Source organism: Cynocephalus volans, chromosome 11 (assembly GCF_027409185.1).
Source record: "Cynocephalus volans isolate mCynVol1 chromosome 11, mCynVol1.pri, whole genome shotgun sequence".
In the NCBI taxonomy this organism is placed as follows: Eukaryota; Metazoa; Chordata; class Mammalia; order Dermoptera; family Cynocephalidae; genus Cynocephalus; species Cynocephalus volans.
In genome coordinates this window covers 76,450,696-76,477,974 of record NC_084470.1, presented here as the reverse complement: position 1 = coordinate 76,477,974, position 27,279 = coordinate 76,450,696, and the positions used below count along the sequence as shown (strand labels likewise).

The following is a 27,279-nucleotide window of genomic DNA, read 5'->3' as shown; positions in this document are numbered from 1 at the left end:
CATTAAGCTGGGAACTGTAGTTACTACATTAGATGAGAGAAGTGGAATTTTTCAGGTTTCTAATAAGATGAAATGAGGGTTGAAATCTAACAAGATAGAAAGTAGCGGGGACAAATTTAAAGTCCACACTTGGGCCCAAATAGCCAGCTGTGAAAACAGACTTGAGGAGATGTGACTTCACCGTGGCATGTGTGAAAGAGACCTGGGGGTTTTCATAGATGGTAAACTCAATCTGAGTTGTCAGGGTGATACAGCTGCTAAAACAGCTATTGTGACCTCCAGTTGTTTAAATAAAAATCGGGGTTCAACAAGCAATAGTCCTGTCCTAGTCCACCGCTAAACCATTTCATATGACAATCAATTAGCTTAGAAAAGGGATGACCCAGGAGTAACATACTGTCTGTACATTTGAGTTACAATGGAAGACACATTGAGCTGGCTCTATAACCTGCCACCAAGTTAAAAACAACCCAATTTCTTCAGGGTTCTGCTAAGTATCAGGAAAAAAATCTAATTTCAGCTGTACAGTATTGAAACAGTCTACCTCAGAGGGTAATAAACTTCCCATGTCTTAGAGGAAATGCTCAGGTAAGTGCACTACGTGAGGTCTGAGAATATTGTTTGCCTTCCTGAAGAATGACATCCCAAGATGCACCCCTTCACAGTAACGAGCTCCACACAAGACAGCATATAGGCCGGTGGATTCGAGCATAAACTGTAGATGTGGACTGCCTGGGTTTGAATCTAGCTCTGCCACTTACTAGCTGTGTGACGTTAGGAAAATCACCTTGAGCATCCATTTCCTCATCTGAAAAATTGGGACAATAAAAATTCCTACCACCTCAGGTTACTGTCTAGGTTAAATAGTACACAGAGATGTGTGTGTATGTGTGTGTGTGTGTGTGTGTGTGTGTGTGTGTGTGTGTGTGTGTGTGTGTGTATACATACTTCAAGTAGAGCCCAGGAAATAATAAAGGCTCTAGAAGTTTTATATTATTATTACATCAGAAGAAAAGAACATTTAAATCTGAAAATTTTCTCTTTAAATTTCCTCTGTTTAAAAATCATATTAACTTGCATTTAAATTTCTGTTAGTGAATTGGGAGAAAATGGACCCTCTGGGTGGGAATATGATTCAACATCACCGTTGGTCATGTCTGCCTAGGGGGCAAAAGCTCTCCCATTCTCCCACTTGCTGGAGAAGTCATGTCGTCTCCACAATGATGTCCCACGGCCAACCTCATACTCACTCCAACAACCAGGTACAGAGTCACGCCAGTTCAGGGAGCCAGGACCACGGAAGTCATGGAGGAATTCCATCTTCAGCAGACAGCTGAAGGCTGAGGTACATGTGTGAACACTTACATTACATTCAGTGGAGAATAGAAGGAAAGGTCTCTATAACGTGCAGTCCTAAAATTTATTTTTTCCATGTATTCACTCATTTAGTCAACAAATATATATTAAAAGCTTTCTTTTTGCCCTATGAGATATCAGGGATCAAAACGGATGAATATTTCTGCCCGTGTGGAATTTACATTCTAATGCAAAGAAACAAACAGCAAATTTCATAAATAAGGAAATTATATTAAGTTAAAAAGCAGCAAGTGCTACTGCAAAAAGTAGAGCAGGATAAGGGGGATGTGGAGATCTGGAAGGAAGGTGAAATTAAAAATAAATAATCATCTGAGGAGACCTCACAGAGGAGGCGACATTTGAGCAGAGACTTGAATGGGACGAGGATGGGTATCACGCGGGTATCTGGGGAAGAGCGTTCCAGGCAGAGCAAGAGCCGGTGAACACAGAAGTGTGTCTGTCTGTGAAGGGACAGCAAGGAGGCCAGTGTGGACAGAGGAGAGTGAGCAAAAAGTGGTAATAGGAGGAGATGATGTCACAGAGGTAATGGGGACAGGGGGTACCGGTTGAGGGCACATTGTGTAGGACCCACAGTAAGAACTTTGACTGTTACCCTGAGAGAAATAAGAAATCACTGAGGGTTTTGGACAGAGAGTGACAAGATCTGCCTAACTTTTTTAACTCACCCTTCCTCCTGCGGTGTGGAGAATAGGCTGTAGCAGTGCAGGTGAAAGCAGGAGGCTGCCATAGGCTTCAGCAACAATCCACCTCAGAGCAGACAGAGACTTGGCCCGTGGAGGTGGTGAGAAGTGGCTGGAGTCTGGATATACCGTGAAGTAAGGGGCAATAGCTTTGTTGATAGTTGTTATTTGAAATCTGAGAGAAAGAGGGTACTTGAGGGCAATTCCAAGGTTTCTAATGTGAGGAATGGGAAGGATAGAGTTGCCATGAAGAAAACTACGAATGGAAGAGGTTTGGGGGTAGGAGTAGATCAGTTGTATGATTAAAATAATTTTGTCTAGGCCAGAGAAAGGAGTCATTCCATTTATCAGCATGCCCCAAAACAAGAGGGCAGAGAATTCAACCAGTGAACCAACAACCACTTGGCAGGGGATGTTTTGAGGTAAATGAAGTGACCAATGAAAGCTTAGTCTAGGTGGCTGCTAAAGTAATTTCCAACATTTTGTTACTGAAATATGATTCTAAAATACCTTAAGAATGTATGGTGTAGTGCACACATGCACATGAGTGCACGTGTGTGTGTGTGTGTGTGTGTGTGTGTGTGTAGAAAGGAGATGGTCTAGAGATACCTTTAAAACCTTGACATAAAAATTGCCTCAGCCGGGGAGTTTCAAGATGGCTGCGGCTGCGGCGGCTGGCGCGGAGTAGCTGAGGTGGAAAAGGTGGCCACTGGGCCTCAGGCAGCCGGGAAACTTGTGGACCTTCCTCTGGCCATCTCTTAAGGGAGGACTGCTGCTGCTGGCCGGTCGTGGGGGCTCAACGCCACTTTGCCCCCGGAAGGAGAGGCTGCCTCATTTACAGGCAACAGCTTTGAAGTGTGGAGCAGGAAAAGAACTGATTCTTAGCTGCAAAAGCGAGTCTTGAAACAGGGAACACGGCGCCAGGGCTGCTGTGGATGCAGCCAGGATCCCGGAGGCTGGGGCCGCACTGAAGGCGGCCAGCTGCCCTATTCAGGATTCGAGGTTTCAGGCCGGCATTAAAGAAGATTCCTGGGAGCGCCCGAGCGGCGCCTTGACTGGACAGCCCGAGGCGGCAGCGCCGAGACATGGAAGGCAACAAACCAGAGACAGAGCGAGCGCCCGACCTGGCACAGCACTGTGAGTGATCCCTGGCACAGATCTGTTCGGGGGGTGGATGCCCACGCGGCTCCCGCCTGCACCACCAGGCCACTCACTGCCCCGGTGCTGCCTCCATTTTCCCAGGTGCGGGCAGCTCCGCCCTGCTCGGCCATCACTGAGCCCATTTGCTTGGCCTGGCGCGGGACTTTCCGGACCCTGCGGGGCCGGCCTCCTCTCCCACTCCCTCTGCGGTTCTCAGGCGGGGCTGGGGGTGTGGGGCATCCCGACCAGTGTTGGGAGGGCTAGGAAGTACGGGCGGGCCGACTGTCACTCCACCACACCCTGGACTCCGGCCCGGTAAACTTCCTGTTACTGGGAGGCAGATACCATCTCTGCGACCACCAGTTTGGAAAAAAGCCTAACGAATTTCTGGTTGGGAATAGTGTGGTAGGAGAGTTCCCAGGTCCGCTTGAACCTGCCGGAGAGCAGGCTGCAGGCGGGCACTAGACTCGGTTTATACTGGGGGGATACAAAGGTGAACAAGACCCGAGAAAGATCTACACAGTGCTACAAAGGCACCCAGAGAGACCGGTCGTCTGTGCCTAGCAGAAACCTGGTAGACTTCCTGGGCGAGGCGGTGCTGAGCAGGGTCTTGAAGGCCCAGCTGATAGAGGAGGGGTGCAGAAGACACGCCCCAGCCCAGCACAGTGCGCACAAAGGGGGGAGACGTGCGGCCAGGGAGGCGGAGACTCGACAGAAACCACACACCCGGTGGGGTCGCCACTGCACTATCTAACAGCCTGGGCCAGAGCACACGGAACGGGGAGAAGTCCTGTACAGAAAGTGAAAGCTCAACAGAGATCACACACCCTGTGGTACGTGATGCACCAGCCCAGCAGAGTACAAGCTGACCAGAAAGGTGGATCCCCGGAGAACCCCAAGACCCGAGGCAACCACACACACAAGACACTAGAGGCCAACTGAGCAGTCACGGCAGGAGCCATACCAAATTGGCAACCACAGCAACATCCTAGTTAGTCATTAGTCTCAAACCGGTGGACTGTGAAACCCCCTGCCACAATGAATAAACACCAAAAAAAAGACACCAGAAATACAAAAAATCAAGAAAGTACACCACCAAAAGTTAATAAATCTCATACTCTAGATCCTATAGAACAAGAAGCCCTTGAAATAACTGACAAGGAATTTCGAGTGATAATTCTAAGGAAACTGAATGAGATACAAGAAAACTCAGCTAGACATCATAATGAAATGAGGAAAAGTATACAGGATCTGAAAGAGGAAATATACAAGGAAATCAATGTCCTGAAAAAAAATGTAGCAGAACTTGCTGAACTGAAGAAGTTATTCAGCGAAATAAAAAACACAACGGAGAGTGTAACCAGCAGGCTTGTCGAAGTTGAAGAGAGAACCTCTGAACTTGAAGATGGGCTGTTTGAAATAACACAAGCAGACAAAAAGAAAGAAAAAAGAATCAAGGACATGGAAGAAAATCTGAGAGAGATATCAGACAACCTCAAGCGCTCAAATATCCGAGTCATGGGTATTCCAGAAGGGGAGGAAAATGGAGATTCCATTGAAAACATATTCAACAAAATAGTGGCAGAAAACTTCCCAGGTATAGGAAAAATCACAGATCTTCAGATCCAGGAAGCTCAACGATCTCCAAACGTATTCAACCCAAAAAGGCCTTCTCCAAGACATGTCATAGTCAAATTGGCAAAACTCAGAGACAAAGAGAGAATCTTAAAAGCTGCAAGAGAGAAGCGTCAAATCACCTATAAGGGAGCCCCAATCAGATTAACATCAGACTTTTCATCACAAACCCTAAAAGCTAGAAAGGAATGGGATGATATTTTCAAAATACTAAAAGACAAAGATTGCCAGCCAAGAATACTCTACCCTGCAAGGCTATCCTTCCGAAATGAGGGGCAAATAGTATATTTCTCAGACAAACAAAAACTGCGGGAGTTCACTACCACAAGACCACCCTTACAAGAAATCCTCAAGGGAGTACTGGGTTTGGTTCCTGAAAAATAACTACCACTGCCATAAAAACCTAAGAAAAATCTAAACCCGCTAGTACAATAAAAATGGCATTCATGAAGAGAAAACAAGCTAACAAAAACACTATCTACAACCTAAGGAACCAACAAACAAAGAAACCAAACAGTAAATCAGAAAGCAAGGAACAAAAGACACCTAAGACAACCAAACAACCAATAAAATGCTAGGAATAAATCAACACCTTTCAATAACAACTCTTAATGTTAAAGGCTTAAATTCCCCAATTAAAAGACACAGACTGGCTGACTGGATCAAAAAGCAGGACCCAACTATATGCTGCCTACAAGAGACCCACCTCACCCATAAAGATTCACACAGACTAAGAGTGAAAGGATGGAAAAAGATTTACCATGCAAACAGAAAAGAAAAACGAGCTGGAGTGGCTATTCTTATATCTGACAAAATAGACTTTAAACTAAAAACCATAAAAAGAGACAATGAGGGACACTACTTAATGATAAAAGGACTGATCCATCAAGAAGACATAACAATCATAAATATGTATGCACCCAATGTTGGAGCAGCCAGATTTATAAAACAAACTCTATTAGACCTAAAGAAGGAAATAGACACTAATACCATAATAGCAGGGGACCTGAACACTCCACTGTCAATATTAGACAGATCATCTAGGCAAAGAATCAGTAGAGAAACACAAGATCTAAACAAGACTCTAGACCAATTGGAATTGGCAGATATCTACAGAACATTCCACCCAACAACCTCAGAATATTCATTCTTCTCATCAGTACATGGATCATTCTCCAGGATAGATCACATATTAGGTCACAAATCAAGTCTCAATAAATTCAAAAAAATTGGAATTATCCCATGTATCTTCTCAGACCACAATGGATTAAAACTAGAAATTAATAACAAACAAAACTCTGGAAACTATACAAACACATGGAAATTTAAACAGCATTCTACTTAATGACATATGGGTCCAAGAAGAAATCAAGCAGGAAATCAAAAAGTTTATTGAAACTAATGAAAACAATGATACATCATACCAAAACCTGTGGGATACTGCAAAAGCAGTATTGAGGGGAAAATTTATTGCATTAAATGCTCACTTCAGAAGAATGGAAAGATGGCAAGTGAACAACCTAACACTTCACCTTAAAGAACTAGAAAAACAAGAACAATCCAATCCTAAAGTTAGCAGACGGAAAGAAATCACTAAGATCAGAGCAGAACTGAATGAAATTGAAAACCAAAAAACAATTCAAAAGATCAACGAATCAAAAAGTTGGTTTTTTGAAAAGATAAATAAAATTGACAAACCATTAGCATGGCTAACAAAAAAAAGAAGAGAGAAGACTCAAATAACAAAAATTAGAAATGAAAAAGGCGATATTACAACTGATTCATCTGAAATACAAGGAATCACTCGAGACTACTATAAACAACTATACGCCAACAAATTTGAAAATCTGGAGGAAATGGATAAATTTCTGGACACACACAAGCTCCCAAAACTGAACCGTGAAGACGTAGAAAATTTGAACAGACCAATAACAATAAAGGAGATTGAAGCTGTTATCAGAAGGCTCCCAACAAAGAAAAGCCCAGGACCAGATGGATTCACAGCAGAATTTTACCAAACATTCAAAGAGGAATTGACACCGATTCTTTACAAACTATTCCAAAAGATTGAAACGGACGCAAATCTCCCAAACTCATTCTATGAAGCAAACATCATCCTGATACCAAAACCAGGTAAAGATATAACCAAAAAAGAAAACTACAGGCCGATATCCTTGATGAATATAGATGCAAAAATCCTCACTAAAATACTAGCAAACAGAATACAGCAACACATACGAAAAATTATTCATCACGATCAAGTGGGATTCATCCCAGGGATGCAAGGTTGGTTCAACATACGCAAATCAATAAATGTGATACACCATATTAATAAACTCAAACACAAGGACCATATGATCATCTCTATAGATGCTGAAAAAGCATTTGATAAAGTTCAGCACTCATTCATGACAAAGACACTCTATAAGTTAGGTATAGAGGGAAACTATCTCAACATAATTAAAGCCATATATGCCAAACCCACTCCCAGTATCATCCTGAATGGGGAAAAGCTGAAAGCTTTTCCTTTAAGAACAGGAACTAGACAAGGATGCCCACTCTCACCACTCCTATTCAACATAGTGTTGGAAGTACTAGCCAGAGCAATCAGAGAAGAGAAGGAAATAAAGGGCATCCAGATTGGAAAAGATGAAGTCAAACTGTCCCTGTTTGCAGATGACATGATCCTATATATCGAACAGCCTAAAACCTCTACAAAAAAACTGTTGGAATTGATAAATGATTTCAGCACAGTAGCAGGATACAAAATCAACACACAAAAATCAGTAGCATTTCTTTTCTCCACTAGTGAACATGTAGAACGAGAAATCAAGAAAGCCTGCCCATTTACAATAGCCACCAAAAAAATAAAATACTTAGGAATTGAGTTAACCAAGGAGGTGAAAAATCTCTATAATGAGAACTACAAACCACTGCTGAGAGAAATTAGAGAGGATACAAGAAGATGGAAAGATATTCCATGCTCTTGGATTGGAAGAATCAACATAGTGAAAATGTCCATACTACCCAAAGTGATATACAAATTCAATGCAATCCCCATCAAAATTCCAAAGACATTTTTCTCAGAAATGGAAAAAACTATTCAGACATTTATATGGAACAATAAAAGGCCACGAATAGCCAAAGCAATGCTGAGTAAAAAAAATAAAGCTGGAGGCATAACACTACCTGACTTTAAGCTATACTACAAAGCTATAATAACCAAAACAGTATGGTACTGGCATAAAAACAGACACACTGACCAATGGAATAGAATAGAGAATCCAGAAATCAACCCACACACTTACTGCCATCTGATCTTTGACAAAGGCACCAAGCCTATTCACTGGGGAAGGGACTGCCTCTTCAGCAAGTGGTGCTGGGATAACTGGATATCGATATGCAGGAGAATGAAACTAGATCCATACCTCTCACCGTATACTAAAATAAACTCAAAATGGATTAAGGATTTAAATATACACCCTGAGACAATAAAACTTCTTAAAGAAAACATAGGAGAAACACTTCAGGAAATAGGACTGGACACAGACTTCATGAATACGACCCCAAAAGCACGGGCAACCAAAGGAAAAATAAACAAATGGGATTATATCAAACTAAAAAGCTTCTGCACAGCAAAAGAAACAATTAAAAGAGTTAAAAGACAACCAACAGAGTGGGAGAAAATATTTGCAAAATATACATCTGACAAAGGATTAATATCCAGAATATATAAGGAACTCAAACAACTTTACAAGAAGAAAACAAGCAACCCAATTAAAAAATGGGCAAAAGAGCTAAGTAGGCATTTCTCTAAGGACGATATACAAATGGCCAACAGACATATGAAAAAATGCTCAACATCACTCAGCATCCGGGAAATGCAAATCAAAACCACATTGAGATACCATCTAACCCCAGTTAGGATGGCTAAAATCCAAAAGACTATGAACGATAAATGCTGGCGAGGCTGCGGAGAAAAAGGAACTCTCATACATTGTTGGTGCGACTACAAAATGGTGCAGCCTCTATGGAAAATGGTATGGAGGTTCCTCAAACAATTGCAAATAGATCTACCATACGACCCAGCCATCCCACTGTTGGGAATATACCCAGAGGAATGGAAATCATCAAGTCGAAGGTATACCTGTTCCCCAATGTTCATCGCAGCACTCTTTACAATAGCCAAGAGTTGGAACCAGCCCAAATGCCCATCATCAGATGAGTGGATACGGAAAATGTGGTACATCTACACAATGGAATACTACTCAGCTATAAAAACGAATGAAATACTGCCATTTGCAACAACATGGATGGACCTTGAGAGAATTATATTAAGTGAAACAAGTCAGGCACAGAAAGAGAAATACCACATGTTCTCACTCATTGGAGGGAGCTAAAAATTAATATATAAATTCACACACACACATACACACACACACACACAAACCGGGGGGGGGGGGAAGAAGATATAACAACCACAATTATTTGAAGTTGATACAACAAGCAAACAGAAAGGACATTGTTGGGGGGGAGGGGGGGAGGGAGAAGGGAGGGAGGTTTTGGTGATGGGGAGCAATAATCAGCTACAATGTATATCGACAAAATAAAATTTAAAAAAAAAAAAAATAATTGCCTCAGCCTTATTCCAACCCTAAGAGATGAGAAGTTAGATATGGAAGCCAACTTCCACAAAAGTAAACCTGACACATCAACGTTGTGTTCCTGAACCATCCATGCAAAATCAGCACTTGGTAATGACATTTACGACACATAGAGGTATTGGCAAACCAAGCTAGTCTTCCTGTTTTCTCCTCTCTTCCTTTAGCCTCATGATGGTGAATTGCAGCTTTTTCTTCTCTGCTCATCAACACAGGTTTTTTTTTGGCTAATAAGGAAAAACCCTGTTCATTAAATAACAGCTCCCAAGAAGCCTAACTCTCCCTACAACAACTTTTCTTCGGCAGAGGTCTCTATGCATTATGAGAGTGCTTAATTAAAGGAAGGAGCAAAGGAATAATCTTACCACACTCCTAGGGTTTGAAAATAAGTCATTTAGCACCTAAAATTGTGATGTTCTCTGCTATCACTGTTTTCCTAGCTTCATTAATTTTTTCTTCCAAAGTCAGCATCTACCTTTACAAGCCTTTGGCTCCTGCTGTCATTAAAGCATTTACCTGCATTAATCCATGACAAATGGGTACATTTGATCCATAACTGATTCTTCTGCCTGCCAAGTAGAAACAGATATAATCATGGAGATGAAAATAAGAAGAGTAAAAAATACCTAGGATAATATAAAAATATCACCTACTTACTGAATATGCCCCATAAAAGTTTCATCTAAAGCAAACAGCAGCATTCCAGAGTGTAGCATTGAATGCTTTGACCTTTTATTCCCAGGTGGCAATTCTTAAAACTGGGAATCAGTTCACAGATGAGACTTACACAAATGAGAGGGCGGGCGAAGGGAGGGCGGCAGAGACAGTGGGCAAGCAAGAGCATTAAGCATTTGCTTGAGAAGGAACTTGGTGGAGAAAAGGACAAGAACCCCCATAGCCTCAAGGGTTTGCTTTTGTTTCACTCACATGAAGAGCTGGGCCCCGTGACACCCATTCACTCAAAAGTTGGCTATATAAAAACAAAACAAGAAGCTTGGTGTCACGTTGATTTTGTTTTGTTTTGCTTTGCTTTGTTTGGATTCGCTAATTGCATTATCCCCTTCTTTAGTTTACCCATTTGCTTTCTTTACGGGATGAATAACTGAAGTTTTTGGAGCCTTATCTAAATACTGAAATAAGCTAAGATTTCTAAGCTTGGATATCTAAGGATAGAAGAGTACTGTAACAAGGGAAATATTATTTCCTAACCACTAAGACGCTTCTGGTCATAGTGCTTGCCATTCGTCAAACATCTCCCACTGTCTCCCTTCAGGGAACATGGTAGGCCTGGGCTTCCTGCTCCCTTGCTGTTGGGTTGAGCCAGGTGAGCAGGTCTGGCCAATGAGTTATGAGCAGAAGTGACTGTGTCACTTCCAAGCAGAAGCATTTATTTGGTGTTAGACCTTCTAAACTCTTTTTTCTGCCACAATGAACAACACTATTTCAAATAGACGCTGCTCTGTATTCTGGATTGAAGATAACTTGGAGCACAGTCCCCAGCCAGCCTTAGTGGACAGTAGCATGAACAAGAAATATGATTTTGTTGTCTTCAGCCATTGAGATTTGGGGGTGATTAGTTACCATAGCATTACCTTGCCTACACTGACATACATTTATTTCCATCTTATCACTGTTTATTGCAACTAAAGCTTATTACTGAGAAGGGCAGAATTTCTGTATTGTGGTCTTTAAAAGCATGGGATCTGGAACCAGATTTCGCTAATTCAATTCCTGGCTTTGCCACTTACTAGCTGTGCACTTAGGACATGTTATTTAACCTCTCTGAGTCTTATTTCCCTCATTACTAAAAAGAAGAAAACACAAGTAACTGCCTCAGGGGTAACTACAAGGATTAGTAAAATTATATGGAATTTATTTAGCTTAGCGCAGTGCCAGGCACAAAGTACTTCATAAAAATCTTAATTTAATGGATATATTAGACACAATCAAGGGGGAGGAGGGCTAAATTAATTTTTTCTTCCAAAGACAGCTTCCACTGCTTCCTGCTGTTCAAAGTATTTACATGCATTAATCCATGACAGAAGAGTGCCTTTCCCCTGATCTTCTGATTTTTTTCTAATGTAACTTCCATTCTGCCTTCTCACTAAAGATCATGCTATTATCTTTGCCTAGAATTCTTCACTGTCCAAACTCCAACCCTTACTCTTGGTATAGCCTGTTCCTACTTCTTCAGGTCTTATTTGAAACATTGTTTTTTCATGGAAGCCTTGTCCCAGATCTTAAGTCATTTCCCCCACCAACAACCCCTTCAAGGAAGGAGAGAGGAATGAAAGATGGTTTTGGATCTCTCCAGAGGCCACAGTAGGAAGATAGGGATGTCTGACTCGTCAGGAACCCCACTTTATTTACCTAACACTGGATATAAGATTGCAAATACTATGTGAAGCTTCTACCTCCAAATGTTCTATTATGATGACAACTTTCTTGAATTAGCATTTTTATATTGCTTTCTGTTGATGAATAATACCATACCCAGTAGAAAGAATTTTACACCAGATCTTATTCACCCAAACAAGTACATCAATAGAGCTTTCTGCTTACAATAATAATAAACTATCCTTACTTGTTTTTAACAATTTAATTAAATACAATTAACTCTAGATTGTTTTGGCAACCTATTAATGTCACAATTGAATATAAATAGACTCATGAAAAGATTATAATTATTAAATCCTGTACACTACTGTAAAATTACTCCGATGCTCTGCTTCCAGAAATACTTAACAGCATTTTTGAAGTATGTTAATAAGGACAGAAAAAAAGAGATAATCAAGTCTTATCAAAGAACTCAGCAAGGTTTCTCCAAGGCTTTTGACCTCTTTGGTTGAGAGCTAGTGCCTATTGGGTCCGGTTCTTAGGAGACTCTGAAACACTAATTGCAAATTTATCATCATCTTATAATATCTTTAATCCATGGTTTTAACTATATAGGTTATTCTTTTATGCTAGCTAAAATTCCCTAGAGTCTTAAAACATAAGAAACTGAACATTGACACCTCTTTTTTTTTTTTTCTTTTTATTTCTTTTTTTGCTAAGGCTCAAAATATTAGACACCATGTTACTTAGGCAATTTTTAATATACAAAGGTATTATTTTGTAAACAACAGAAAATATGGGGTACACATAAAAGTATAGCTGAAACACAAAAATAATACCCTGGGATGAACATTTAGGTACGTTGTGTTTATCAGTGTATGTCTGGGTTTCTTCCTTTAGTGATTGGGTCCAATGATAAAAAGGTGATGGCTTATTGTAAAAACAACACAAATAGTGAAAAAAAAAATCAGAACTAGTATGGATAAATAGTATAAGACTTTAGCTGACTAGTTGCTCTTTTAATAGAATTATAATAGGGTTATAATCCACTCTGAGAGTTATAAAACACCAATGCTAACTTTTAGCATGTTTCCTCTTAATGAGTTATTGGTCAGATATTTAAATTAATTAACCAAACTTCCCTATTATTTGGCACATAGACACCAACAAACTTCTTGACTAGAGCATCTTCATCAATAATTATATATACAACGTACTATTAGAAGGAAGAAGACTGTACGTATTGACCTTTTTATACCGCCTTAGAACTCATGGCTAACCATCATGCAGTTCAGAGGAGAGATTAGTCATAAAATCCCTATCTTTTGCCTGTGTTGAGTACATGGATTTTATTATCAGAGGACTAAGATGTGATCATAACTGAGAAAATAAGTTCAAGTTGTAAAATTTCTAGTTCAAGTTGTAAAATTTCTATGTGCATCTTTTTTTTACAATAAAATTTTATATATCTATCCCATCTTTGTCTTGACATTCATGTGTTTATGTAACAATATAACAAGATATCATGTGGCAAACACCTACTGTATGGCAGGTGTAGAACACACAACATCTCTATTTCTTATTCAAGCCTGCAAGGTAGGGATTTTATAAACAGAAATCCCCATTCTATGGGTGAGGCAGAGAGAGTTACACTGACTTGCCCACACTTAGAGTAAATAGGTGTAATAATGACAGAAGTGGGATGTGAACTCTTGGTTTTTCTACTACACCAAATTGTCCCATCCCTACAGATGCCTCAAGCCAAAGCGGGTGAAGTCAGGTAAAAGATCAAGCAAATCAATTCTTTACCCAGCTTCCAAAGATGTAGGTAGACGCAACACTCATAGGATATTTACCCTGTTCTAGGAAACATTCTAGGAACTTTAGATTTTTTAACTTACTTAATATTTAAATCATTAGTTTTAAATGAATAGTATGACCCACCTTGAGGGGAAAATTCAGTTACATAAAAGAACAGCCTAGAACAGGAATAAACATGTTTCATCTCAAAACTAAACAGGAAAGTCCATGTAAGGCACTTAGTACAGTGTGTGGCCCAGAGTAAGGGCTGCATAATGATTGTTCTGGGAGTGATGATTGTTGTTTTTGAAGTCATTCCTGTTTCATTAATAACTCAAAGATGGAGCACTGTGCTTGGAAAAATTCAGAGGTTGAATCTGGGTTCAAATGCAAAGTGTGCTGTAATTAATTAGTAATGTCTACAATGGCATGATTAAAGGAAGAATGGACTATGTGTTAGAAATTTGCCATCACTGGCCATGGAAATATGTTGGGAACAAGAAATGTATTTATTTTGATGATGACAGGAATTGGAAAGGGAGATTTTGGGTCTGATTATATAAGCAATTTCTGCCTAACATGTTATTGGGCTGTGGGTCTAGCAAGTTTTATTTGAAAGACAGCAAATTCTATATTTTAGCAAAAAAGACACTGCTGCAAATTATCAAATCACTTACCAGAAAGGTCAGCCCACTTTACAATATTCTAGATAATTTATAAAGTCTTAATGTGATAAATGCCAAAAAATCTTATCAAAAAGTTAAATTGCAGTTGGAGACAGTTCTTTTCCAATGTGAATGATTTATAACTCCATTTTAAGTAAAACAGAAAATCTACACAAAGATCAAGTCTAATAAATGTAGATTTATCCTATGCTGTTGCTTCCCTGCCTCGAGCACAAACGGGTCTCCAAAGTAAAAAAAAAAAAGTTATTGGGAAACAATATCCCTGAAAATGAGGTGCTGTTAATGCAAAAAGCAAAGAAACATACTCCCAGCAAGGGCTCTTTGCACTGCAAAATTAAGACCAATGCATTACGCAGCCACAGTACTCAAAACTATTGCATGATTTAGACCAAGCTAAATGCCCAAGAAACAGATGCCTGGCTAATACAAAACAATACTCCTCGCCATAGAAATTTCCTTCCATCTTACCTAGCTCTCCATCTGTGATCACCAGTGTACATTGATAAGGCAGACTTTACATTGCAAAACAGTAAAAGAAATAAAATCTTGCTTTCCCTTTAATTGGAATGATATAAAACTTTCTCTAGAGCAGGACCTCCAGCCATCCAGGTCCACTGCCCCACCTTATCGCCCTTTCCTGCCCCTAAGCCTTAAGTTGAATAGACCATCCTCAATGATCTTTTCCCCCTAGCTGACTCCTACTCAAACTTCAAAGCCTGACACAAAATCATCCCCTTCATGAGGGCTTCCCAAATCTTCTCTGCTCAGATCACAAGCAGCTTTGCATCTTAGACATGGAGTTAGAGAATAATGAAGAGAGGAATCAGAAATTTCTGGAGGTAATGAAAAGACAGTTTTGCAACTCGCGAAAGTTGAAAAAATTGTCTAAAGCTAAACTATCTTAAACAGTAGCTACTGGACATGTGTGGCTTTTTAAATTTAAATTTGATTTAATTAAAATGTGGTTCATTTTCTTTTTTTAATAGAAAGAGTTTCATGGCATGCATTTTTTGGACAGAAGAGAGATTCTGGAGATGGTTAGTGAATTAACCCACATCGAGGATGGTCAAAGACTCAATTTGCATGTCAGCATCAGTCAACTGATAGGCAGTTCCTGCAGAAGAATTGAGAAAGATTCTGAAATCACATCTGGGCTCTGTGGGAACAATCACTGTGACTGATTACCTAGGCCTGTGATAGATAGAAGGCTGGAGATTGGTAACATGTGCACCATAAATTTGTTCTTACTTCTAAACAATCCTGGGAGCAGCTGTCAAAAATGTTGCCCTACAAATGTTCACCCAGTGACCTAAATTCATGAGCACCTGTCCAGTATGTGGCATCTTGTATTTTCATCAAAGAGATGTAAGAAGCTGCAAAATCAATCAATTTAATTAGACCTGATCTGGGAAGTTTCCAAATAGCATGTTTTTATGTCTTATATCTTACACTTTATTTCAGAATAGGGGCTTTATTTATCATTATTATTATTATTATTATTATTATTATTATTATTATTATTATTACTTTTTGCTATGTCGCACTTTTTTAAAATTCAGAGTTCTATGAAGGGCTGGTCTCTAGTTACAATTTTTTCATAAAACATTGGTGTTCAAACTTTCCTAACCACAGCACACTGAGGAGGTGAAATATCCAATTCCTATCTATTTCCCCTTCACAGAGGAAAAATACTTAAGAAAAAAATACTTGAAAAGAAACATTACCAATCACTAATTATTTTATAAAATAAGAAGAATCAATTAACATGCTTTTATATTAGAAAAAAGATACCATATGGACATAAAAATAAAAGAAAAATTGTTAGATACCATGGGAATATGTTGCAGAGGTTCACAGGCAGGGTATAATCAAGGACATTGTATGTCACCATGGAAGGAAATTTTAGGGTAATTACATATACATGATTTAGCAATAAGAATATGATGAATAGTTTCTGAACCACAATGGAGGAATGTCTTAAGGACTAGCCTTTAGCAAATTTAAAATCCAAATATGCAAATAGGCATCATAATAAACTATAGGGTTAACCAAACAGCCCACAGCAAACTTAATTGATAATGATGAAACTAAACCAACACTAATCTATAATTAAAAAGCAAGGACCACAGCAACTGGAAAATCACTAACAATTCAAGACAGCACTCATGATACACTGATAATGAATTATCCTTCCCAAAACTGTGCGAGTTCTAATTATCTGCATGCAGAAACTTTGCAATGTTTCCAAGAGCCAGCAGCCAGTTTTCTTAGTAGAATACTGAATTAAGGAAGCTCAGTAAACACTAGTTACAGGTCATTTTCAGTAGAATAATTTAGTTGGGTTACTAATAAGTAGTCTTTATTCATATACAAAATGAGCACACCTAAAATCTTAAATCATTTGCTCAAGCGAACAAACAAAAAATCCTGGGTTTCAAAATAAATTTATAACCCACTTGTGGACCACAGACTAGATATTGAGAACTTTAATAAAGTATTAAATGAAGAGTTTTATATGTGTAGTACCATGCTGCCTGGTGCTTCCCTGTTTTATTACATTTACTGATTACTATTTGTCCCAAACCTTAATGTAAAAGAAATTAATTGACTTTTAGCTGAGATTCAAAGGATACTTCTGATGAGACCATTGGTTTCATTAAAAGTGCTCTGTTTATCAGAGCCCCAGTGGTACCACTTACTGGCACACAGAAGGTTCAGAGACAGCGTTTTAGCCTGTCAGGTATGACTCAGGATAGGACTAAACCATGGGCATCATTTTAAAGCAGGCCAAGCAGATGTGCACAGAACATGACCTGTTGTTCCCACTGCCCTTACCTCTGTCCACTCTGCTTGCATCAAGATATTTCATAAATCCATTAGGAATTACAAAATGTTGGAGCTGGAGATAATCTTGTCTGAGGTTACATACCAACACCCTGCAGGTAGGATGTAGCCATTAGTCGTTTTGTTTAGCTCACCTGACATTTAAAAGGTAAGCAAATTGCACATTAAATTCTAGGTTTCTGGCTTGCCTTGAAATATAATCTGCTCACGTTGGGCCCATCTCAGGTGAAGCTAATATGCCCTCTAGATGTGTATATGCTCTTGAGTTGTCACAGCTGCCCACATTTCCTAACGTCTGGCCCCCAGGCTGGTTCAATCACTTTTGTCACCCGCCTGGTCCATAAAGGTATTTGCCTTGCCCACCTATGAAATCATCCAGAAAGTTTTGAAACAGGTTCATCAGAAAAATTTTTTTAATGTACACGAAGGTAATTTTGTACTGAATCTTGCTATACCAAATGGATAAAATTAATAAATCATTTCCTTGGGCAGCTTAAAGCTTCATTATTTGGCAGAATAAACTTCACTGTTTATGGAGCACATGGATCGCCTCCTTGGAGCTACTAAGCACTACACGAAAATCACTGATTCCTTTCACTCTTCTCATCTGGAGCCTTGCAATTTGATGACTTAAGGGAGATCCTGAAAGCTCCTGCTTCTGACTTCTACTCTGGTGCTCTTTCCTCATTACCACGTAACATAAAAAAGGTTTAATGTGGTCCTTTCCCACCCATGTTTGAGTTTTAAAGGATATAAAGTTCTTGCTTGGCTAAAGCTTAGCTGATCAGCAAATATTTATTGAATACCTATCCAATATTTATACAATGGGAAATATGACCTACTGGCCTGCTGATCCTAATCCAGGATATGCTGTTAATTTCAGGAGCATTGAAGTGCTTTCTCCCCCACTGTGTGGTAGCTCATCTAAATCTGGGAGCTGATGCTCAGTGTTCACATCAAAGCATACGACAGCATGGGTCCTTTCTTCATTCACAAGAGAAGGAAATAAGAAAAATCCTTTGAGTATACACAGACTCCGACTGGATTTATTCTTGGATGACATGGAAGCATGCCTAGAAGAGAAGGTCTAGTAAGAGTGTAGTAAGGGTAAACACAGGTAATTGCAGCAGTAGAACAATGGCCAACCTGAGGGCGCAGGAGGTCTTCCTCCCTTCCAGACTCGGGGTGAGACTTGGTTTGACTCCTTCCCTACACAAAGGAAGGAACATGCTTAATGAGTAGGTCGCTCAGCATTTCTATCCATCTTCTGAGAGAAAATCTCTGTGATAATATTTATTTTTTCTTTTTCTGGACCTTGATTATACAAAATTGGGGAATGAAAAAGAAATAGTGGGTCAAGAGAGTTCTCTAAATACACTGAGGATATTATCTTTGGTGAGTTCAATTAGTTTATACAAATTGTTGACAAAATAATTCATTGTCTCTTTACCCTAAAGAAAAGAAAAATTGCTTGTCTGATGTTATTTTCTCTGCCACAAACATGAAGTAAATTTTTCTCTTGATGTCAAAAGATTTGAAAAATAAAAAACCTTTCCCTACTTGCTAAGTGAAGCTTCTTTTTCAGTTCCTCAATACTACTCCTATAATATTTTCTAAACCTATAGGGAAAAAAACAAACAAACCCATACTATGACTGAAAACTAAGAGATTTAATTTTTGACTACACTTGTAAGTATATTCTTTGGATTATTTTGATTCATGGAATAGCTGTCAAATATTGAATAGAGTCAAATATCTACACAAAGATACACACATACATACTTTACATCTTATACTGACAATTTTTTTGAGATATCTCCAAATTATAAATACACACACATCCACACACACACAGATACATATACATCCATACATGAATACACGAACACTCACACACAAGTAGTAACAACTAAGGGATAGTCTAAAATCCCACCAGAACCTTCATTCCTTTTTTCCTTAAGAACTTAAAAGTATTTTCTGAGCACCTACTATGCATTAAATACCTTAGAAGTGAGAGACAAAAAAATGAATAGCACAGGATCATTTCTCAATGCACGTAATATAAATAGCCATCAAATAGATATTGCCCAAATTTTAAAAAATGTTTGTTTTTGTTTTTAGTCAAACAAAATCAGGTTTCTTATCTGCAAATCTTTCCCAAACTTCCATACACTTACATGCACTGCTGGTCTGCAGGAGAACAAATCATACGGTGAGTGTTTCTCCAAAAGCTAATCACGACACTTTTTTCCAAGGAGCATCTTGAGGGGACAGTGTTTCATGAAGAACTATACTTTGAGAAATGCTGCCCTAAACATCTTATTGGATTAAGGCCCTTAGAAGGAAAAAGGCCTCATGTTATTTCCCTACCTATGCTCCCTTCTTTTTTCTTAAACTGGAAATATTGTTTGATATATTTCTAATTTTACCATTAAAACTCTCTACGGCTAATATTTTAATCTTTTTGTTAAAAGCAATATATATGCTCATACCAAAAATGAGTCAAAAAACACAGAATTATAGGAAGTAAAAAATGTAAGTCCTTCCAGTCCTCTCACCAGATTTAACTATCACTGTATAAAGGATGTTTATATACTTTTTGACATTTTTTATGCATGTGCAAATATAATTTTTTTCCTTCAAAATTATTTTGAAGCAGAGTATTCTGTTCCTTGCTTTCTTCACTCAGCAATGTATTATGGGCATTTTCCCACATGAGCACATATGTACATATCTCATCCCTTGCGATGGCTACATCAAATCCCATTGCGTGCACGTACCGTGACTTTTTTTAAAGATCCCCTTTTGAAAGAGATGAAACTCTTCTCTTATTTTTGGCCATTAAAACCATTGTTGCAATGACTATACCTTAACATACTTCTTTTCACATTTGTGCAGTAATTTTCTTAGTATAAGTGCCTAGAAATGGAATTGTTGTGTCAGGATTTGCACATTTTGGGATATATTGCCAAATTTTTATAAAAAATCATGTACCAACTTATACAGTCAAGCTTTGAAATTTTTACAGAGTGTAAAATTGAAAGAGTTTTAAACAGTGTGCAAATTTTCATCTTAAATGAACTTTAAGAAATGAACAATTGAAGGCTAATGTTTGTTTGCTCTGTTTCTAAATATGTTTGTTTGCAGTGTGGTATAAGATCTATTTTCCTTAACTATGAATTGAAGCCATAAGCTTGAGCTCACATAAAAAATATTTTATATAACATTGTAATAATTCTCTTATAAGTTCATGGGATCAACAGGAAATATTTATTTGCAACTCTGCTTAGTTTTGATATTACATCGTCTTATCAAATGTCTTTAACTGCACTCTGACTCTGGAGTGAGGTCAATACCATCAATCAGATGATCAATGGATTATCACTAGCACCAGCTTACACCAAATAACAACCTGTCTGCTCTAATCCTCAGGCCAATTCACTATACTTAGCAACCTAGCACTGGTACACATTCTTAAAAGCCCAACATGCAACCACGGCTGTTCTCACTATTTCTTTTATATTACAAGTATAAAGCAACCCTTTATTGTAATGTACCTTGGTATTCCAGTGCATCATCTTTAAACAGCTTTCAACAAAGTAATATTGAATGGTAAGGTAAAAATAAGTTCAAGGCATATAAGAATGCACTTTAATATTTTAACAAAAATAACACTTTAGAATGGATGTTCAATGTATAATAATTAAGTCATAAATGAATACCTCTACCATACATAGTTTGCTTAATATCACTTTAAATCAGGTCAAGTATATATTACATAGACAAGCCTATTCAGAGTAATCTTTTTATATATCATTTCCATACACCCCTGTTAATAAAATAGCAGTGACTCAAGAATAAATGATTCATTAGGCACTTACAACTTCTTGTCTCCTGTAATTTGTCTATATAATTTTAAATTACTAAAGAGTCCCAAGGATCTTTTCCTGCTAAAGGATTTTGAGATGATCCATATTTTATTATTTCAAGGACACCCCTCTTACACACACCTACACCCACACAGTCAAAATTAAGTAACCATTAAAATTGCTGTCATAATTCATATACCCATTAAGGGAAAAAGACTGATCCTAAATTAGAAAGTTAACAAAAACCATTCATCCTTTTTTACCTGTTATACAAAAAAAACACTTGATCATGAAGAATTGAAGTTGTCTATTTGAATTACCTGAAACAACAGAACACCACTTTTGAATTTTCATTGTTTAGTCTGTCTTTTTAAAATTGTGTCCTCTCTATAGCTTTCCTATGAAAAATAAAAAAGAGACACAAGTATTCTTCAAGTTGTTATGGTAATTTCCTCCATCGTTCCCAAAATAAAAACTTGATCTAGCCAAATATTAAATTATGGAAATTATGACTCTGTTAATCTATAGCACATTTTACTCCTTTGTGTAATTTTAAAATTCACTTTCATTTGATTGACTGTTTTAATCTTCCTTAACTAGTGAGTAACTGAAAATAAATGGTGCATTCCTAATACCATAAATATGAAAAATAGGAAGTACTTAGGGACTGCAGGCGAATACATTAAAATCAGTCAGTTTTCTAGTTAACATATTCTCATTCTGTTTGTGTACAAACCCACTGCATTGAGAAGACAGATCACAAATTCATGGCCTCACAAAAACATTGTCCCAATTTTATGTTATGACAGCAGAAATTGGCCCAAATCTCTAACCATTTCCCCTAAAGGACCCTGGCTGGCTGGTGCTATCCTGGTGCAGCGCTGTCTGAACGAGGGGAACATCGCATCAATTTCCACTCATCTGTCAGTGTAGTGGATTATTTCTTGAGAGACTGAAATTGGCTGCTTGTGATCGGAACACCATCAATCTTACTGTTCAGGGGACCGCGGAGCCGCCTGTGAGAGGCTGGGGGCCATGGGAGTGGGGGCAGCCATTCCTAAGCAGGTGAGGGGGCAGCTGTGAAGCCTTCACTGTCCCTCCATTCAAGGCTCTGAGTGAAAGATTTGTCATTTTCCACATTTCCCAGATACTTGGTATGCACGCAGGGTCTGCTGCTCTTGCTTTATGAAAGAGGCGATTTTTCAAGCTTAGGCAAATGTGGCAAAGCTCAGGGTCTGCTGGTGTCTCATTTTTTCTCATCATGTCACTTGTTTTAACCGATTGGAGAAAATAATATTATGTTTTTTCCTTTTTGCTCATTTATCCAGCTATTTATTTATTTATTTGCTCATTTAGGGGTGGGTTGTCACAGATAACTGGCCCTGATTTCTCTCTTGTTTTCATACACATTTCATTAGTGTCCCTGAAGATTTAAGACTCACAAAGGAAAACATCACAACTCTCATCCAAAAAAGCATATTTTTGCTCTTAAAATCAAAACAGAAGATTGTATTAAACAGTCTGACTGAAATAATCTAGGATATTGCTATGACCAAGATCTATCACTTTAATCTTTGCAGCTATGGCTGAAAACTAAAGAAAGTAGAATAAACATATTACATAGAACCATTGGACTTTCAGTTTAATATCATTTTACTCTTTCTGCACCTAGAAAGCAGTATTTATATTTTCTTCATTTCAACAATGAAGGCGAAATGGGTCTCAAATGTACAAGCACTTGGGGTTGAAATTGGCTTCACTGCTACAGTTTCTTGGGGTATTTGAGGTATGGCTCAACTATGCGTTGTTGATAATAAGCAAATACTAAGGGAAACAATGGAGAAAACAAATACTGAGTTTAATTTCAGTCAGAACCTAATGATTATTTCTCAGTTAAAAAATATATTTTAATAATAAGCCCTATAAAGACATGAGTTTACTCATTTAAAGTAAAATAGTCACAGGCCCCTTCACCAACCCCCCCCCATATATTAGCTAATTAATAGAGACAACCTATGTGAAAGCTCATTGCAAACCGTACTGTACCTAGTTCACGATTATATTCACTGTTTGTAAAATAAGACACATAGCATTTGATGGTATATTCTAGACATGTACCACATGGTTAAAAAAAAAACAATACCAAGAGAAAAAACAAAACAAACAGGTTTTTGTCCTAGCTATGTGAATTATTAGCTGTGTGAATAGCAAAACTTCATTCATTCAACATCCCTGACTTGCAGGTTTCAGTTTATTAAGCAGGAACATCAGTGATTCCTGATATATATGAAGAACTTTACAGTTTACAGAGCACTTTCTCAGAAGTTATTCTATTTACACACCCACCCTATCCCCAGCCGGGGAATTGGGCTCAGAGAAGAAAAGTCACTTGCCCAACGTCATGTCACTAACGTTAAGTGACAGAAAGAGTGGCCAGTTCTGAGCTCTGCCATCCCCCCTCAGCACCTGCCACTCACCAGTTCTGCCACCGCCACCTCTCAGAATGGGTTCACAGTTCGCATGAGCCCACATATTGACATTAACTTGAAAGTTGTCACAAATTATGTGAAGAGGCTCACACCTGCTCAAAGAGGCTACGTGGCATGGTCACTTTGTGCACTGAGAGGCATTTGCCCCTCCTGTGCGCACGCTCTGGTGATGAAATCAGACCCACCTGGCTTCCAATGGCAGCTACTCTCTGTGTAGCCTCAGACAGGTCACCCAACCCCCCGGAACTTCCATTTCCCGGGCAAAAGGTGGGAAATTACACTCACTTGCATAAAGATTAAACCAAACAATGTGAATTAACTCTGAGAGCTGTGCCTAAAACACAATTGTTTTTATTACGAACTCTTATTGTTGATTGTTACGATAAACTCAGATTTCCCGCATTCTTTCCGTGACTATGGAACAAGTCAAAGACATTTTCACTAGAACAGATTGGTGACTAAGTGACTGGACGTAACGTAGAATCCCCCAATCCCCTTTTGTTTTCCCTCCACTTGGCACTGAGACTTCTGGGTCTGGCGGCTCCTGCTCCAGGCTCTGGCTACGGGATGCAGAAATGCGAGCGCGCAGCAGAGGCAGAGCGGTTTCCATGCCCACCTGCAGGGGCACCAGCGCCCCCTCGCCCGCCCTCCCCGACGCAGGGCGTGGGGAAGGAGGGTGGGGGTCTGGGGTCAGGAAGCAGCTCCTGGCCGCCCCCCACCCTCCTCCAGGGCCGGCCCGGGCTGCAGCACACCGCAGGCTTGAGCGCTCGCCGGCAGCCTGGTGCGGGAGCGCGGGGGACCCCGGGCTGCACCCGCGCTCTGCCCAGCCTGTCCCCCGCCTGGAAGCAGAGCTCCGGGAGGCAGCCAGCGGCGGCCCGGAGCTGTTGCTGGAGGACTGTGCTGAAGAGCCCGGGATCGGTGTTCAAGGCGGCTGCGGAGTCAGGGAAAAGCAAGGGCGGAGACGCTGGACCGCGCAGCAGGAGGAAGCCGGGCGGATGGGAGGAGGCCAGGAAGGGATCTGGGGATGGAGGGCTGGGAGCACTCCGCACCGAGGATCAGGAACTCGGGCGCGCAACTGGTCCCCAGAGGCCAAACTTGTCGGTTGGGTGGAGGTGGGGGTGGTGAAGTTGGGGGGGGGGGGAAGGCGAGAAAAAAATGAAAAGGCTGAAGCTAGCCATTAAATGGAAGAAGATCTTTCCGAGAACCAGGGAAGGTAAGGACAATTGAGCTGGGAGAGACTGTAACGTGAAAGCTGGAGAAGCAGAGGAAAAGAAAAATCCAGACTGAAGAGCGAGGCCATGCAAGAGAAAGAAAGATGCTTTGAAAGGAAAGACGAAGAAACCAAAATACATCCAGAACTAAAAATTCAGTATAGAAAAAACAACAAAAATCAGGCGAGAGGGAACTTGTCACTGAAACTGCCAAAAGAGAGAGAAAAAAACCATGAGCATACGGAAAGAACAAAAAGTGAAGGAAGGGAGAAAGGAAAAGAGGCAAATTAAACCAGACAAGAAATAGTAAGTTACTTTTTAATTTCTTTTTCATTGACAGCTTACTTCCAAAGTTAGTTTTGGGACTCACACCTCCACATATGAACCGAGATTATAGTATCTATACTAGGTAAAAATGCTTTCAGGAATAGACACGCAAAGATGGTATTTTGCCTCCTGAAAATATCCTCAGGTCTTGAGAGTTAATCCACCTTTTGCAGAATATTTTACTTTTGTCCAAAGCATCCCAAAACAAATGACTTTTGCTTTTTAAGGTGTGTGGAAGGGATTGGGGGGACACTTGGTGAAACCCACCTGTTCTGAGAAATTAGTAGAAATACCTCCAACACATTTTGGTACACTTCCCTTCCCCCAAAGCATCCAGCCAACAATATGTCTTGGAATTCAAAGGCAAGCTGCCCACACTGTAGCACTTTCTGTCACTTGCATTCAACCATCTGTTAAGGAGACAGCGGTGAGACTGGAGGAGGCTGCAGTGGAGCCAGCCCCCGACTTACCTGGTCTGTGCAGGTGGTGCTGCTGGAAAGTGTGCTGAAGGGATCCATGGCAGAGGAGCATTGCACAAGCACTTATCCACAAATACAGGACCCAGGACATCGCAGAGACCATTGCCATTCTCTAAAGAGAACGTTAGACAGGAAAGGTTACCCCTGACCTCAAGCCCCCAGCTCAGTCAGCCCCACTGATGAGGGAAGGGAGGTCTCAGACGTCATTTTCCTTTGCTACTTTGCTGGCTAGAATTAGTGATCCAGCAGAGGTCATGCCATGAAGTGGGACTGAGGGAAAGCCCCAGAAGATCGTGCACTCATTTTTAAAGAAAAATCTGCAAAACAAAACTGCAGGGATTGCCAAAATGCAAAAATAAAGTTTTTGGCTATCAGGCAAGTTTGAAACATTATATGCGGACTAAAAGTCCTATTTTACACGATGATCTTTAAACTATAGTTGTCCCGGGCATTGAAAAGCTGCAGACTCCTGTTCATTCTAACTTCATTGCAAGTCTGACATAAGCCTGGAAGGAAAGAGTGGGTTCTTTTTTTTTTTTTTTTTCCTTAATTCTACCGTCATGAATTTTTAATCACAATGCTGTCTTCTAAACTAAGCAATCATTTCTCAGAGGCATGTTGTAATCTCCTGATAGAACCGATCTTTTTGGCTGGACTTAAAATAAGAAGGAATTGTCTTCAGCCAGAATGAGTTTCAGATGCAGGATCTTTGCTTCTATCCTACAGCGAGCCACAATTTACAATATAGCTTTGCCTCCTAACATTCCATTGTGGCATTTGTTGTATAGTGTTGATGAATATGCATACCCAGGTGGTGTATGTATTTATAGATGAACATATACCTTTTCTCAGCCGCTGAAACTTTGACAGTCTGTCTGCACCTATGAGGATCTTAGGAGCTACAAAGGCTCAACTGCGCTACATATTGTCCAATTTCTCAAACAACACCTTATGCTGCATTTCATATTGCCAAATTAATCAAACTTGAAGCATCGTTCTTACTCAGCCAGTGGCAGGGAAGCATTTTCTATACAAGAATCCAGTTAACTATGTGCTTTTCTCTTAGATAGAGAGGGCTTTGGAACCAAGATTGTTTCTTTCTTTTCCTTTCCACTGGCAAATCATACTGTTCAAGAATTTCAACTATACATTGAAAACCTGCTAGTGACCTTTCAGCATGGCCTCTTTATTCACGGAAACTGGTCCTCTTTCAAAAATTGTGATATTCAGAAAGCAAAAATATATATGTATATGTACACATAATACAGGATAATTTGTGGGTTTTAGGAAAGAGATGTAGTCTTTGAGAAGGGTTCTAGGACAATAATATACTAATGGTGACAACTATAATTAAGTGCAAAGTAGGAAAACGCCACTGTCAACAGCATGGTACCATTCATGCCCCAGTCTGTGATTCAGATGAACCCCTCACTTTCTAATTAGTTCCACTGCCCCTTGTTTACTTTTGTATACAACATACTTTGCCTAATTGTTTTCAGAACTATCCGGATAACATAGATGCATTCTCCTCAGTAGAGAGAAATAGCAACACCCCTTCTGTGAATCCTGAAATGAATGCATTTGGAGTCTTTTTCAGAATATGCTGCAAATTAGAGAAAGACAAAACAGAGGTGACCGTGGTATGCATTTACTGCTTGTGGATTGCAGTTAAAATGCACTAGGAATTAACCTAAACTTGAAAAAATCCTAAGACAATCAAAACTTAACAGTTTTTCAATGACTG

At 39.5% G+C, this 27,279-nt stretch overlaps 1 protein-coding gene across 1 annotated transcript in view; it reads right to left on the bottom strand.

Annotated features, from left to right (window-relative positions):
- Positions 1-25,644, bottom strand: part of TAFA1 (TAFA chemokine like family member 1) — a 570,783-nt gene extending 545,139 nt beyond the window's left edge. The window contains exon 1 of the mRNA XM_063115285.1: positions 25,527-25,644. Coding sequence (XP_062971355.1) covers positions 25,527-25,644 — 118 coding nt within the window. The remainder of the gene's footprint in view (positions 1-25,526) is intronic.
- Between the last annotated feature and the right edge of the window lie 1,635 nt (positions 25,645-27,279).